General features: G+C 41.3%; 1 protein-coding gene across 7 annotated transcripts in view; it reads left to right on the forward strand.

The window, feature by feature from the left end:
• The first annotated feature begins 8,165 nt into the window (after nucleotides 1–8,165).
• The window catches only part of SLC30A6 (solute carrier family 30 member 6), a 60,426-nt gene continuing 51,515 nt past the window's right edge, over nucleotides 8,166–17,076 (forward strand). For 3 of the 7 annotated variants that reach the window (XM_031655057.1, XM_031655058.1, XM_021924723.2), the window contains exons 1-2: nucleotides 9,497–9,515; nucleotides 16,068–16,154. Coding sequence is in view for 1 of the 7 variants with exons in the window: in XM_003908486.5 (XP_003908535.1) it covers nucleotides 9,513–9,515; nucleotides 16,068–16,154 (90 nt within the window). In the remaining 6 variants the exon portion in view is untranslated. Of the gene's footprint in view, nucleotides 9,516–16,067; nucleotides 16,155–17,076 lie in introns of those variants that run through there. The other 4 variants (XM_003908486.5, XM_009183961.4, XM_021924724.2 and 1 more) reach the window with 4 other exon arrangements.

The following is a 17,076-nucleotide window of genomic DNA, read 5'->3' on the forward strand; positions in this document are numbered from 1 at the left end:
AAAAACTAGCCGGGCGAGGTGGCAGGCGCCTGTAGTCCCAGCTACTCAGGAGGCTGAGGCAGGAGAATGGCGTAAACCCGGGAGGCGGAGCTTGCAGTGAGCTGAGATCTGGCCACTGCATTCCAGACTGGGCGACACAGCAAGACTCCGTCTCAAAAAAAAAAAAAAACAAAAAACCAAAAAACAAAAAACAATGATTGGGCGGCTCTGCAGAGCAATCAAAACAAGGTAGAAACTGCAAAGTCCTATATTGGAAGATTCAGGCTGGGTGCGGTGGCTCATGCCTGTTTGGGAGGCCAATATGAGAGAATCGCTTATGCCCAGGAATTCAAGACCCGCCTGGGGAATATAGGGAGACGCCGTTTCTGCAAAAAAAAATAAAAATAAAATAAAATAAAAAACAAACTAAAAATTAGCCAGGTTTGGTGGCCCACACTTGTAGTCCCAGTTACTCAAGAGGCTGAGGTTAGAAGATTGCTTGAGCCTGGGAGGAGGTTGCAGTGAGCCAAGATCACACCACTGCACTCCAGCCCAGGTTACAGAGACCCTGTCTCAAAAAAAGTAAACAAGAGATTCACCTTAACCAGCTTTTACCCATAGGGCAATTTCCAGTTTGTGCAGTTCACGGGTATAGAATTCAAGTAGAATGTGGCAGTCTTGATGGGCTGAGGAGTCATTTGGGATTTCTAGAACACCTGAAAATTAGAAGACAAATTTTGGGAAGGAGAGTGCCTCAGAAAGTAAGCCCTGAAATCTGCCTACATATTCCTTTCAAATCCTTGGTGGATTCCAAAATTGTGCTTGTGCAGTGTGATTATTTAAAGGAACCCAGCAGAAAGCATGTTAAAGTCTAAAGAACTCAGCAGAATTGCAGCTGCCCAAGGACAGAGAGTTTGAAATTCAAATTCCACTAAGAAGGACTGAGTAAATACTTGGTGTCTCCCATTGAACCCCCAAAATGCCATGCCTTAAGGAAGAACGACAGCATCCCAGAACTAAAGGCTGTGCTTTAGCACTAAGGCCAAAATGGAAAGAAACTCACTGTAATGAAGCTTAAAATCAAATCTTACAGCATCAAGGTTATCCATCAGTAATTTAAAACCAGAACAAAACACAGCATTCTTGAGAAGAAAACAATTCAGAGTCATCACAGCATATACCCAAAGCTCAGTACATAATAAACAATTACTAAGCATGCAAGGAAAAAGTATGTGATCCTTTTGACTCACCTTCCCTCATGGAAAAAAAAAAAACTGGTCCATACCATACTCAACAGAGAATATATAGAAGCAGATGCACAAGTGACCTCTATGAGAGTGATTTTAAAATAGTGTTAAAATATGTTAAAAGAATTTACAGGAAAAGAGAAAATGGGTGAATAGATTGGGAGTTTCAGCAGAAAAATAGGAATTAAAAACTCAATGGAGGCCGGGCGCCATGGCTCACGCCTGTAATCCCAGCACTTTGGGAGGCCGAGGCAGGCAGATGACCTAAGGTCAGGACATCGAGACCATCCTGACCAATAATGGTGAAACCCTGTCTCTACTAAAAATACAAAATTAGCCAAGCATGGGTGTTACATGCCCGTAATCCCAGCTATTTGGGAGGCTGAAGTGGGAGAACTGCTTGAACGCGGGAGGTAGAGCTTGCAGTGAGCCAAGATCATGCCATTGCACTCCAGCCTGGGCAAGAAGAACAAAACTCCATCTCAAAAAATAATAAAAATTGGCCAGGCGCAGTGGCTCACACCTGTAATCCCAGCACTTTGGGAGGCTGAGACAGGCGGATCACAAGGTCAAGAGATCAAGACCATCCTGGCTAACACGGTGAAACCCTGTCTCTACTAAAAATACAAAAAATTAGCCTGGCATGGTGGTGGGCACCTGTAGTCCCAGCTACTTGGGGGACTGAGGCAGGAGAATGGTGTGAGCTCGGGAGGCGGAGCTTGCAGTGAGCCGAGATCATGCCACTGCACTCTAGCCTGGGCAACCGTCTAAAAATAAATAAAAAATAATAATAATAATTAGAAAATAATAAATAACCCACTGGAAAGTCTTGTAATGAAAAATATAGTATCTGAAGTTAAAAATTTAAATGGACGGACTTAACAGTAAACTAGGCACAACAGAGGAAAGACTGAAAAATACAAGCAAGTAGGTATCAAACCAAAGCCCAGAGAGAAAGAAAAAAAAAATAGCAGAGGTTTGACACCTTTGGAACATTATCAGTTCCTGCAATTTGAAGTAGAGAAGGAAAGGAAGAGAATGGGGCAAGAGAAATCTTTGAAGCAATAATGCCTGAAATTTTCTCTCAAGTGTTGAAAGACATCAATGTACAGATCTAAGAAGTTCACTGAACCCCCAAGCAGAATAAATACAACAAAGACGACATCTGGGTACATCACATTGCCAAAAAAAAAAAAAAAAAAAAAAAATCTTAAAAGCAACCAAGGTGGGGAGTGGGAAGGAATAGCATTACACTCAGATAAACAAGAGTGATGGCTAACCTCATCAGAAATGATGAAATTCAGAAAATGATGGAATGACATCTTTAAGGTGCAAAGATTAAACAACAAAGGTTAACTTAAAACTCTATCCAGTTAAAATATCCTTCAAGATGTTAAGGCAATGGCCAGGCTCAGTGGCTTAACCCTCTAATCCCAACACTTTGGGAGGCTGAGGCAGGAGAATCCCTTCAGGCCATGAGTGACCAGCCTGGGCAACCTAGTGAGAACCCCATCAAAAAATAAAATTAGCTGGGCATGGGCTGTGATCGTGCTACTGCACTCCAGCCTGGGGGACAGAGTGAGTCCCTATCTCTTGAAAAACTTAAGACAAAATATTTTCCAGATGAAAACAGAATTTGTTGCTGACAGACTGACTTTATATGGAATGCTTTAAGAAATTCTTCAGGCTGAAGGAAAATACAAATCTGAAGTGAAAAATGAAGTATCTGAAATTAAAATTTTCGTGCAGCACACCAACAAGGCACAAGTATACATATGTAACAAACCTGCACGTTATGCACATGTACCCTACAACTTACAGTATAATAATAATAAATTTAAAAAAAAAAAAAAAAAAAATTAAAATTTTCCTTACCAGTAAATGGATTTCTCAATGAGAACCTGTAATCTCCAGGATGGAATTAAGAATTTTGAAATGACAAATACGTTGGTAAATAACATATTTACATTTTTCTTTTTTTATTTTTCTAAATATCATTGCTGTTTAAAGCAAACAAAAATAGTATTGCACTGTTTATAATATATGTATAAGTAAAATATGAGACAGAAATAGCATGAAGGGCCAGAGAGGACAATAAATGTAATTATATTGAAATAATATTATTACATTGTACACAAGGTGAGATAGCATTAATGTAAAGTAGACTGTGATAAGAATGCATTTCATAATCTCTCACCCCATCACTGGGGTGATCTACTGCACTAGATCTAAAAAGCCATTACAGAAGATGAAATGGCTAAGAACTACTAAGAGTTATGTGATTGGTCAAATGAAATCAAGGAAAGAAAAATAGAGCAAAGAACTGTAAGATAAAACAGTGGGATGGTAGAGCTGAAATTAAGTAATGTCACTAAATTGCTTACCTTCCTCCTTCCTGAGCTATTGTGGATTTTTTACTTTTTATTTTTTTTCAAGGAGTTGGGTTTTTTTTTTTTTTTTAAGAGACAGAGTCTCGTTTGCCCCAGGCTGGACAGCAGTGATGCAATCATACCTCCCTGTAGTCTCAAACTCCTGGGCTCAAGTGATCCTCCTGCCTCGGCCTCCCAAAGTGCTGGGATTACAGGCAGGCAGAGCCACTGCACCCTGCTGGAACTATTGTTTTAAAGTCATTAGGTGGTTAAACCCTCAAGATTATGTGCAAGTTTGATGATTCATTAGGAGCACTCACAGGACTCAGCATATAGCCTTACTCCCAACAATGATTTATTAGAGCAAAAGGATATGAAGCAAATTCAGCAAAAGGGAAAAAAGGGAATTAAGTGAAGTCCAGAGGAAACCAAGCACCAGCTTCTAAGGGTTCTCTCCTGGTGAAGTCACACAGGATGTCACTCCAGCAACAAGTGACAGCATGTGAAAGTGTCAGGCCTCACTGTTAGGCATAGTAAGCTTGTTAGGGAATAGAAGGAATCTTTCCTCAAATTCAAGTTCCCAGATGCCTGGCAAGGGTCAACCTTGCCAGCAGGCCTTTCTAGGGATAGCAGTCTCAGGCACTCATTTGCACAATGGTCCAGATCAAAGTGCTTACATTGGGTAGAGGGGACCTATGGAAGCCCAAATTTGGGTGTCAGAGACCTAATAGGGTGAAGACTGTGTGTACAATGATGGACAGCTAGGTATGAGGTGTCAGGGACAGATTGAGGCAGTTATTCACATGGTGGATAGGGGCAACCTGGAATGAGGAATAAGCTCAAGCACAGAAAAGAGTGTCCATATGGGGTAAGGGTGTCAGCAGAGACGGTAGATTGGTTGCATACCAAAGACTTGATTGAATCAAGTGAATAACCACAGTGGAAGCCAGGTTTCTCACCATCAGAGAAGGTAATTATAAATACACAAAGGGGGAAAATTAGAATGAAACTTGAGTTCAGCTTGAGTTGGGTTTAAGAGTGAATTCATGGTTTAAAATCTATAAAAATAGATGAAATATTGGTTGGGCACAGTGGCTCATGCATATAATCCCAGCACTTTGGGAAGCTGAGGCGAGCAGATCGCTTGAGATCAAGAGTTTGAGACCAGCCTGGCCAACACTGCAAAACCCCATCTCTACTAAAAATACAAAAATTAGCCAGGTGTGGTGGTACGCACCTGTAGTCCCAGCTACTTGGGAGGCTGAGGCACAAGAATCACTTGAACCTGGGAGGTGGAGGTTGCAGTGGGCTGAGATCGCGCCACTGCACTCCAGCCTGGGCGAATGAGATCCTGTCTCAAAATAAATAAAAATAGAGGAAATATAGACGTAAGTATATAAATATACACTTGTGTATGTGTCCAAATATGTGTGTTCCCTAGTCTGTCCACCAAGGTGGCCTTGGAGCAGTTACACTCCAATAGTAATGAGCACATAAAGTACCCATATCTTGCCTTCCAAATTCTTCACTTTTTTTTTTTTTTTTTGAGACGGAGTCTCGCTGTGTCTCCCAGGCTGGAGTGCAGTGGCCTGATCTCGGCTCGCTGCAAGCTCTGCCTCCCGGGTTCACGCCATTCTCCCGCCTCAGCCTCCCAAGTAGCTGGGACTACAGGCGCCCGCCACCACGCCCGGCTAGTTTTTTTTTGTATTTTTAGTAGAGACGGGGTTTCACCATGTTAGCCAGGATAGTCTCGATCTCCTGACCTCGTGATCCACCCGCCTCGGCCTCCCAAAGTGCTGGGATTACAGGCTTGAGCCACCGCGCCCGGCCATTCTTCACTTTCTTAGTCTGCTTCGGCTGCATTACAAAATACCAAAGACTGGGCAGCTTAAATAACAGAAATTTATCCTCACAGTTCTAGAAGTTTGGAAGTCCAAGATTAAAGTACCAGCCAGTTTGGTTTCTGGTGAGGGCTTTCTTCCTGGCTTGCAGATGGCCACCTTCTCACCGTGTCCTCGTATGGCAGAGAGCACAAGCTCTCTGGTGTCCCTTTTCATAAGGGCACTAATCCCGTCATGACGGTCCCATCCTCATTATCTCATCTAACCCTAGGTACTTCCCAAAGGCCGAACCGCCAAAGACCATCACATTGCTGGTGAAGGCTTCAACATATTAATTTGAGGGACACAAACATTCAGTCCATAACATCAACTAAAGGAACCAAGACTGATAAAATGGCTAAATTCAGGGCTGGGGCAGAGAAAATACATGAGCTTGGAACTTCTTGTGCCAGAGAGAAGAAAGTGCCCAAAGAATGATGAGCATGAATCACTGAAATGACACATAGATTAAAAGGGTTCCCACTGGACAAATTTGAGCATCAAAATAAGTAACAGTAATTATTTTATTTTATTTTATTTTTTTTTGAGACGGAGTCTCGCTGTGTCCCCCAGGCTGGAGTGCAGTGGCGCGATCTCGGCTCACTGCAAGCTCCGCCTCCCGGATTCACACCATTCTCCTGCCTCAGCCTCCTGAGTAGCTGGGACTACAGGCGCCCACTACCGCGCCCGGCTAATTTTTTGTATTTTTAGTAGAGACGGTGTTTCACCGTGGTCTCAATCTCCTGATCTTGTGATCCGCCCGCCTCGGCCTCCCAAAGTGCTAGGATTACAGGCGTGAGCCACCGCGCCCGGCCGTAACAGTAATTATATATAATCCATCAGATGAAATAAACCATGAGCTCATGTGAATATATGAATACGTACATAAACAAATTACAAGCATAATGAGGAATGTGATAATTATATGGCTTAAAGGTACCTCTCCAGGCCGGGTGCAGTGGCTCACGCCTGTAATCCCAGCACTTTGGGAGGCCAAGGCAGGTAGATTACCTGAGGTCAGGCATTTGAGACCAGCCTGGTCAACATGGTGAAACCCTGGCTTTACTAAAAATACAAAAATTAGCTGGGTGTGGTGGCACATGTCTATAATCTGCCAGTGACTAGGTGTGTGGTTTTGCCGAGCAGGGGATAACAGTAGTACCTATATCAAAGGCTGTTATGAGGATTAAATGAGCTATCACATAATCACGCTTTTTTTTTTTTTTTTTTTTTTTTTTGAGACAGAGTCTTGCACTGTCGCCTGGGCTGGAGTGCAATGGCATGATCTCAGCCCACTGCAACCTCTGCCTCCCAGGTTCAAGCGATTCTCCTGCCTCAGCCTCCCGAGTAGCTGAGATTACAGGTGCCCACCACCACACCCAGCTAAGTTTTGTATTTTTAGTAGAGACAGGGTTTTGCCATGTTGGCCAGGCTGATCTCAAACTCTTGACCTCAAGTGATCTGCCTGCCTCAGCCTCCCAAAGTGCTGGGATTACAGGTATGAGCCACTGTGCCTGGCCTCAAACTCTTAGAATACTGCCTACTACATATTAAGAGCTCATTAAATCCTAGGTATAGGCCAGGGGTGTTGGCTTGTGCTTGTAATGCTAGCACTTTGGGAGGCTGAGGCAGGAGGATCACTTGAGCCCAGGAGTTTCAGACCAGCCTGGGTAACATAGCAAGACCTCACCTCTACTAAAAAAGATTACTGTGGCTGCAGTGTGGAGAACAGACTGTAGATAGACAATAATACCTAAGATTTTATCTATTTTTTATTTCTTAATTTTTTGAGACGAAGTCTTGCACTGTTGCCCGGGCTGGAGTGCAGGTGCATGATCTTGGCTCACTGCAACCTCTGCCTCCCAGGTTCAAGCAATTCCCCTGCCTCAGCCTTCTGAGTAGCTGGGATTACAGGCACCCGCCACTACGCCCAGCTAATTTGTTGTATTTTTAGTACAGACAGGGTTTCACCATGTTGGCCAGGCTGGTCTCAAACTCCTGACCTTGTGATTCGCCCGCCCCAGCCTCCCAAAGTGCTGGGATTACAGGCGTGAGCCACCGCGCCCGGCAAGATTTTATTTTTTAAAATTTGAGAGAAGGTCTCAGTATGGTGCCCAGGCTGGTCTCAAACTCCTGAGCTCAAGTGATCCTCCTGTCTTGGCCTCCCAAAGTGCTAGGATTACAGGCATGAGCCACTATGCCCAGTCCACAGTAACCTTTTAAAAAATGTAGACATCACTCCTTGTTAAAACTGTTCTCTGGCTTCTTGTCTCACTTGCGGGAGGCGGGGCGCGGGAGGGCAGGAAGGGGGAGAAAGCACTTCACCATTAATTTAGAAATTCCTGCTTGATCTGGCCCCTGTCTAGCACTTAGATCTTCTCTTCATTTCTTCTTCTCAAGCACAAAACTCCAGACTTCCTTAAGATCTTAAAATACCCTACTCAATTTGACTTACAGTTTTTGCACTAGCTGTTCATTCTGCCTGGAAAAATCTTCACGAAAAGACTTTTGCCATTCAGAAATTAAATTTCATCTTCTTAGAGCTAAGTTTTCTCTGACCACCACCCTAAATTGGCCACCCAGTTGCTTTTTGTTTTTCTTTCTTTTTAGATTGTTTTTGTAGAGACAGGACCTTCCTATATTGCCCAGGGTGATCTCCAACTTCTGGCCTCAAGGGATCTTCCCGCTTGGCCTCCCAAAGTGCTGGGATTACAGGTGTGAGCACCACACCCACCCAGTTGTTCTATATAGCATTACATGTTCAGCATCCCTAATCCAACCATCTGAAATTAAAATGCTCCAAAATCAAAACTCTGTGATCGTCAACATGATGCCACAGTGGAAAAGTCCACGCCTGACTGCATCCGAAAAGTTTTGTTTGATACACACAATTTTTTAAATTGCATAAAATTACCCTGAGGCTATGTGTATAAGGTGTATACGAAACATAAATGAATTTCAAGTTTAGAAATTCGTTCCCCCTCACCCCATCCCCAAGATAAAGAGCCAAAATCTGAAACAGTTCTGGTCCCAAGCATTTGGGATGAGGGATACTCAACCTGTACCCAGTTTTCTACATGACACTACTTATGAGTATCTTTTAAAAATTTCTTTATCCCTACTTGTTTTCTGTCTCCTCTACTAGAATATAATTTCCACGAGACCAGTACCTGACAAACACACGTGCTACATATTCAATCTTTATCTAATGAATTTAATATTTTCCAAAATTTCTATAATTAACATTACTTCTATATTATTAATTTTATAGAGAATCCAAATAGCATTTTATTAAGTAGACCATTAGTCGGTCCGAGTTAAAATTCTGCTACTACAGCAAACTGTATGTATGACTCAAGACAAGTTTCTTTTTTGTGAGACCGGAGTCTCGCGCTGTCGCCCAGGCTGTAATGTCGTGGCGCGATCTCGGCTCACTGCAACCTCCGCCTCCTGGGTTCAAGCGATTCTTCTGCCTCAGCCTCCCGAGTAGCTGGGATTACAGGCGCGCGCCATCACGCCCTGCAGTTTTAGTAGCGTGGGGTTTCACCATGTTGGCCAGGCTGGTCTCGAACTCCTGACCTCAAGTGATCCGCCTGCCTCGCTGCCGAAAGTGCTGGGATTACGGGAGTTAGCCACCACGCCCGGCGGAGGCAAGTTTCATCGTTCCTCACTTGTAAAACTGGAATACTGTCTCTTTTCATAAGGTTAAATCATACAACACAGGTAAAAGCGTTTCAGCACTCAACGAAATTTTTCTAACATAACGAAAAACTCCTGCTTGCTCCTTGCCTTGCCCTTGGACTCAACGCTTCAAGTCCCGACCAATCCTTCCGAGAGCTCAGAGGGAGCCGCTCTAGCAGCCTACCGCCACGCAGTGCAGGGGCAGCCGGGAAGAGTGCGAAGCCCGGAGGCCAGAGCACGCACTTCCGCCTACGCCTTCCTCACAGCCAATCGCCCACTAGTGCCCCACCCCTTCCGTTTTGGGAAAACTCGAGCACCAAGAAAGGCTTCCGGCGGGAGCTGTGCAGCTCCTTATCATGGTGAGTTGGCTGTTGGGGTGAGGGGTTCGGCTGTAGCTGATTCGGTTTATCTTATCTGGTCCCTAAGCGGCCTTGAAATCCCTCAGCCACCCGGAGGAGGGGGCATTGAAGTTGAAGTCGGGCCCCTTGGCTGAAGCGGCTGTCTCCCAAAATGTTCTCAGAGTTCTGGTCCCCTTTGGTCCCTCACCTGTACCGCAGGCGCTCCCGAACCAGGCCCCGCTGCAGGCCGAGCTTTCAGCTCCTGGCGAGTTGCTGACTTCCCTCTGCCTAGATTTCTTTAATGTAATAAAAGTCTTTGCCAGCGTCAACAACTAGACCACTAACAAAAGATCTGAAAACAAGTCCACAGCAACAACTCTAATAGTGATTGTTAGAGCAGTGGCGATAACGCCAGCGGACATAAAGAAGGTTATTAATAGGGTTTTGAGGCAGACGCCTCACTCTGCAATTTGGCTTTACTAAATATTAAGTAGCCTGATTACGGCAGCAACTTTCATAAGCGGAGTAACTACAGAAAGTCAAGGTGTTGGTAGGACGTCTTATTGCTGCTTTGTTTCTGCGTTTGTAGAAACTAATGGAAGACCCAGTAGACGTAATGGCTGTTGGGATATGGTGTTTTCTCTCAAATTTGTTAGAATTGGTCATTGTTTACCTTTAGAGCTCAAATATATAGCTATGAACTTTATTTAAAAATAAGCAGTTGGTTGGGATTTCAAGTGTCAGAGTGGTGTGTGCCTTTTGAAAATGCATTTATTAGAAAAATTCATGGAGTACTTATTGATAACTTACGTATGAAAGAGACCACATTTCTGTGCCTAAGCTTTTGTCACTGTACTAAGTTTTTTACATAAGTGGATATGGTCGGGAAAATGTCTTATTCACACTATGTTATGTAAATTTTCTGTAATCCTTTTGCACACAGAAAATGGGTAAAAGTTTACCCTTTTTGGCTAATGATCAAATAGCCTTCAGTTATGCTCTTTTTCAAAACATTCACCATTGTGTAGCTTGTAGCCAGAGTTATATTTCTAAAATTTGACTACATCACTCCCTTACTCCAATTTTCTTTCTTTCTTTCTTTCTTTTTTTGTAGCACTCAAGATAAAGTCCTGTTTAGCATGGCATGCGAAGCCACTCATTATCAAGCTTCTTACTTTTACAGCCTCTTTTGCTGTTGTTGCTGCTGTTGTTGTTTTTGAGATGGAGTTTCCCTCTTGTTGACCAGGCTGGAGGGCAATGGCGCGATCTCGGCTCACCACAACCTCCGCCTCCCGGGTTCAAGTGATTCTCCTGCCTCACCTTCCCGAGTAGCTGGGATTACAGGAATGCACCACCACACCTGGCTAATTTTGTATTTTTAGTAGAGATGGGGTTTCTCCGTGTTGATCCGGTTGGTCTCGAACTCCTGACTTCAGGTGATCCTCCCGCCTCTGCCTCCCAAAGTGCTGGAATTACAGTGAGCCAGTGTGCCCGGCCACAGCCTCTTTTTTTTTTTTTTTTTAATGCATACACGTATGTAACATCCGTATTTCAGCCACAGTGAATAGCTTGCAAATCATGCTGTATGAATTGAGCCTTTGTACCAACTTTGCATATGCTCTTCCATCCGCCTGAATTGTTCCCTGTCCTCTACCGGCTGTCCTTATCAGAATAACCCTTATATATCCTTAACTATTTTTCATGAGCCTTTCCCCCATGTTCCAGTATACTGTTAGTTGCTTCTCCTTTGTGCTCTGGTGGTACCTTGTGCTTTTATACATACACACACACACCAGTTTTGTTACATAAAGCTGCACAAAACGAATACATACAATAGAAACTTGCCTATAATACTGATGATTTGAAGGGATTTGAAGGTAAAGGGACAAGAGACTTAAAATTCAGAGGTCTTTCAGGCTGTACACCTTCATTAACTCACAGCCCTAATTTAATAAAGTAAAGCTTGAATCTCTTGTGCTTTTTACCACTAACATCTGTAATCCTTACAGACTGTGTTAAAATTGTGTATTTATTTGTCCTTCTCACTTTCTAGACTGTAAGCTCATTGAGAGCAGGACCTATGTGTTTCACTCTGGTATTCCCGGAGCTTTGTATAGCGCCTGGCCCAGAGGAAGTTGTCAGTAAACATCTGTTTTATAAGACACTGAAAACCTATGGCACTGTATGTTTATGCTTGAAACATTAGTATTAGTCATGCAGGGAAACAGTATTTAAGGTTTATTTTAAAGGATATTGAGAAAAGGTTTTGTGTTTATTAAGAACATGCTATGTGAAAGCAGTACTTTCTTAGAAAATACAAAGAAAAATACAAATAAAACATCTGTTTTATAAAGCACTGAAAACCTATGGCACTATATCTTTATGCTTGAAACATTAGTATTAGTCATGCAGGGAAACATTTTTTAAGGTTTATTTTTTAAAATAAGTATTTTAAAATATTGAGAAAAAGGTTCTGTGTTTAAGAATATGCTATGTGAAAACAGTGCTTTCTTGGAAAATATAAATAATATAAATATATGATATTAAAATATAAATATATAAAAACAAAATATAAAGAAAAATAGCCTTTGTCAGTAGTGAAGTTACTAAATTATAAAGCAACGCAACAAGTTGAAGGCTATACTTTGATTAATGCAAAATAAGTGGCATTAAAAAAACACTACAGTTTGGAATGATCTAGGAAGACTTCATTTAAGAAGTGAAACATGAAACTAAGTACTTTGTGCCCCACTCTAATACTCTTAATCTAGTACTTGTTTCTCATTGTATGAATAAGAGCTTGGGTTAGACAGATCTGGCTTTTTCACGCAAGAGCGGTGTGATGAGACAAAGAGTAGACCAGTTTAACCGAAGTTGAGGGTTTCTATGTGGAGTAAGAGGTAAGACTGGAAAGAAACAGGCTAAGTCATTGAAAACCTGGAAATTCTGGTTGTAAAATTTGGAGTTTATTCTGATAGCAATGGAGAGCCAATATAATTTTAGGAAGAGTGATATGAGCATTAGGATTTTTGTTTTATTTTCATTGTCAGGATGGCATCAGAAGTGGCCTTCTGCCTCTTAGAAACCTTGTTGATTCTCTTAACCTGAAACTTAAAGTCGGCTAGGGTTAAACAGAAGATGTCCAAAAATAACAGTATTAAGGAGAATTTTTTAAATCTTTGGAACCAAAATATCTCACATGTAATTCCTTAAGAATATATATACATATGTACATACACATATGTAATATTTATACATATGTGTGTGTGTATTTATTTATTTATTTATTTATTTTGAGATGGGGTCTTGCTCTGTGGCCCAGGCTGGAGTAAAGTGTGATCCTGGCTCACTACAGCTTTGACTTCCTGGGCTCATGCAATCCTCCCACCTTGGCGTCCTGAGTAGCTGGGACTACAGCCGTGTACCACCATGCCTAGCTAATTTTTTTCTTTTCAATTTTTTGTAGAGACAGGATCTCAGTATATTGCCTAGGCTGGTCTTGAACTCCTGGGCTCAAGTGATCCTCCTGACTCAGCCACCCAGAGTGATGGAATTACAGGCATGAGCCACTATGGCCAGCCAAGAAAAAAATATATTTATTAATATTAACATTTATTAACATCTAAAGTGAAAATAGCATATTCTTTTAAAACTGGATTAGCTTAGCTGTCAGGTTATACACACACAGTGGTCTTTATTTGAATATAAAAATGGTAACATTTTTCTGGTACTTTATTTTTACTTTTTTCACCTTTCTATTATGAAAATTTTTATACACACACAGAAGTAGAGAGACCATAATATGAGCCCCCTTGTACCTGTCACGTGGCATCAACAATTATCAATACTCCGCTGTTGTTTTTCTTATGCCAAATGTCTAGTGCTTGGCCTTTTTTCCTGCTTTTCCTGAGTCTCAGCATAATGCAACTAATGATGCCTAAGCTTTGAAGAAATGAGTTATCCCTCCTTATAACCACTTAATTGCTCTCTAGATGCTATGTAGGAAAATCATGCTTGCATTGGATTTGAAAGTTTTTTACATTTATATATATATATATATATATATATATTTTTTTTTTTTTTTTTTTTTTTGAGACGAAATCTCACTCTGTCGCCCAGGCTGGAGTGCAGTGGCATAATCTCAGCTCACTGCAAGCTCTGCCTCCCGGGTTCGCGCCATTCTCCTGCCTCAGCCTCCTGAGTAGCTGGGACTACAGGCGTCCACTACCACGCCCGGCTAATTTTTGTATTTTTAGTAGGGACGGGGTTTCACCGTGTTGGCCAGGATGGTCTCGATCTCCTGACCTCGTGATCTGCCCGCCTCAGCCTCCCAAAGTGCTGGGATATAGGCATGAGCCTCCGCGCCCGGCCTACATTTATAATTTTTTAATACCTCAGTTTCACTGCTTTCTGGGGCTTCAGTGTTTGAGTCAAATTGACCAACTTTAGTGAGGTAGAAATGTAATAAGGTTGGTATAGTGATTGTGGCTTTTACCATCTAGGAAAGTATTTCATTAAAATTCAAATCCAAAAATTTATGTTTGTGGCACTTAGCAATCAAATTACTGTGTATGAGCCATTTAAAATTGTGAAGGATTTTTTTCCCCCGTAATGATACTTTCTTTTGGAATGACAAAATATTCTCTTTAAAAGTAGCTATAGAGTTTTGCTTTTGGAAACCTATACCAGAAAAATTAATAGGGCCATGCCAAATTTTCAGCATTAAAAAAGGCTAAGTATTTTTGAATGATAACTGAAACAATTAGTAATCAGGTCTTTTGGCACTATTCCCGTTCTTACCAGTAGACATCACAAATTCGATTCATTATAGCACACACTTAAAGTACCGGTTTTTGCCTTCTTCATAGACATAAGTTTCTGCCTCATTATCAGTACTACATCATAGAAAAATGGCAGGAATGGTTTTCACCAAATTTGGGACAGTCTGATTTTTAATACGGCAAACAGGATATTCACTCCTTCGCCGCAGGATGAGACTGCAGTAGAGTGAATATCCTGTTTGCTGTGTAGCCTATGTTTAAAATCAGACTGTCTTCCTCAAAAGCAGCTGGAACTGAGGTTCAAGAGATGGATGTGACTGTGTATAGGGAGAGGCATACCATTTTTATTTTTAAAGTATCAACAGAAATCATGATTTCACATTAACAATACAAAGTCGCAAATGTGAATAATGAGCAGGTATTGATTTGGCCAGCTTTATAAATGTGTAATTTTTAAAACTGGGTTATTTATCTTTTTAAAAATAATTTGTGGAAGCTCATTGTGTATAGAGAAAATTGGCCTATTGTCTGTTGTGAATTACAATTTTTTTTTTCAGTTTGACCTTAAATCTTTTTTCCCCCTTTAGGATATTACATTTGGCCATGAAATTATATAGTAAAATCAATCAATTTTTTTCCTTTAGAGCTTCTTGGTTTTTATGTCCTATTAAAAAAGGCTTCCCCCAAATCCCAGATTATAAAATAATACATCTAGGCTTTCTTCAATCAAGTACTCTATAATTCTGTATTTTAATTTTCAAAATAATAACAAATTAGAGTAAGGAGTATGGTAAGAGTGAAACATTACCTTGATTAAAATACCATTTATTGACTGGCTCATATTTTCTCCCACTGATATTGGATACTGCCTTTCTCATAAGTTAATTTCTCATATGTGTTTGAACTCTCCTTTCTGCTAAGGCTTTCCCATATGATTTTCTAAACTTGGGTGGTAAATCGCCTCAGTCTTCTCTCTCATTGGTGAGCCCTATGTTTACTATCCCCAAACTGTATACTAGCAGGGGCCAGGGAGACTAGCCAGGGTGTCAGATACTTTGACTGAATGCCTAAGAGAGAATCTCAGGTGTTTTACTATAATAGTTGCCTGAACTTGCTTTCTTTTTGAGACAGTCTTACTCTGTCACCCAGGCTAGAGTGCAGTGGCGCGATCTTGGCTTACTGCAAGCTCCACCTCCCAGGCTCAAGAGATTCTCATCCCTCAGCCTCCTGAGTAGCTGGTATTACAGGTGTGCACCACCACACCCGGCCAATTTTTATATTTTTAATAGAGATGGGGTTTCGCCATGAACTCCTGGCCTCAAGTGATCCCTCTGCCACGGCCTCCCAAAGTGCTGGGATTACAGGCATGAGCCCCAAGCACTGCGACATATATAGCTTTAATTAGGTGAATTTTCAGTAGAAATTTCCAGTAGAGCTGTTGGGCAAACTGTTTCTTTTTTGGTTCAAATTGCCTTATCCATTTAAAAATAGAGTGTGGTCTGGAGCTAAAAAGCCTGGTTTTGAATTTCTGCTCAGCCATTTACTAGCTTTTTGACTTTGGATGGCTTACTAAAAGTTGTCTCCACCCACATAGGTTTATTGTGAATATTCAATCCATAAATACACATAAAGTATCTAGAATAAGTGCTTGGTGTATATTGAGTACTTAATAAATATTGGTTATTATTACCACTATCTCATACCATAGCATAGGAACCACTATATCATATCATAGGAACTCAGAAGATGATTAAATATTTAAATGCTGATTTGTATATTGTTTGTTTGAAAGGGGACAATTCATCTCTTTCGAAAACCACAAAGATCCTTTTTTGGCAAGTTGTTACGGGAATTTAGACTTGTAGCAGCTGACCGAAGGGTAAGTTATTCCTTAACCCCAATTTTAATTATTGCACAAACAACGTTATAACATTGCAGAAAGATAATTTTTAAGGCAAATAGAAATCACTCCTGATCCCACCACACTGTTTTCATTTTTCTATGTTGGAAAAGTGGTTTTTTAGTGTAAAATTGCAGTCGTTTGGTGTTAAATTGTTTTGCTTTGGTAGGAATCTTCTGTTAAAGTTTTGATTCTAATTCTGAACTGTTTTAAAGAAAAATGGTTTTGTGGTTGCTTTTGGTTATTACGTTTTCAAAAAATTAAATGGATCCAATCTAAAGCCATGTTTTCTCTTTTATTTCTTTATTTTTGAGATGGAGTTTCACTCTTGTTGCCCAGGCTGGAGTGCAATGGCATGATCTGGGCTCACCGCAACCTCTGCCTCCCGGGTTCAAGCGATTCTCCTGCCTCAGCCTCCCGAGTAGCTGGGATTACAGGCATGGGCCACCACGCTCGGCTAATTTTTTGTATTTTTAGTAGAGATGGGGTTTCTCCATGTTGGTCAGGCTGATCTCGAACTCCTGACCTCAGGTGGTCTGCCCACCTCCACCTCCCAAAGTGCTGGGATTACAGGCCTGAGCTACCGCACCTGGCCCGTGTTTTCTCATTTTTAATGTAGGGCAAGAAAAATATGTCATGTTTTGAGACTGTAAATAAAAAGATGTAATTGCCATCCTTTTAGGCCACCAATGTATACCTTCTAGTTACTGTGTTTCATGCTTCTCATTGTTGTCTAAATGATAAATTCTCTTAGGGAACTGACTATCTCTATTTTGCTCACCTTTTTATAGAAGTACAATATAAGCATCCAGTAAATATTTGATGACTTTTAAGTAAAGCCAGCTTCAATGAAACAATAATAAGCAGTACCAATGGGCAGTCCAATTGAAACTCTGCCATA

This window comes from Papio anubis, chromosome 14 (genome assembly GCF_008728515.1).
Source record: "Papio anubis isolate 15944 chromosome 14, Panubis1.0, whole genome shotgun sequence".
Taxonomy (NCBI): Eukaryota; Metazoa; Chordata; class Mammalia; order Primates; family Cercopithecidae; genus Papio; species Papio anubis.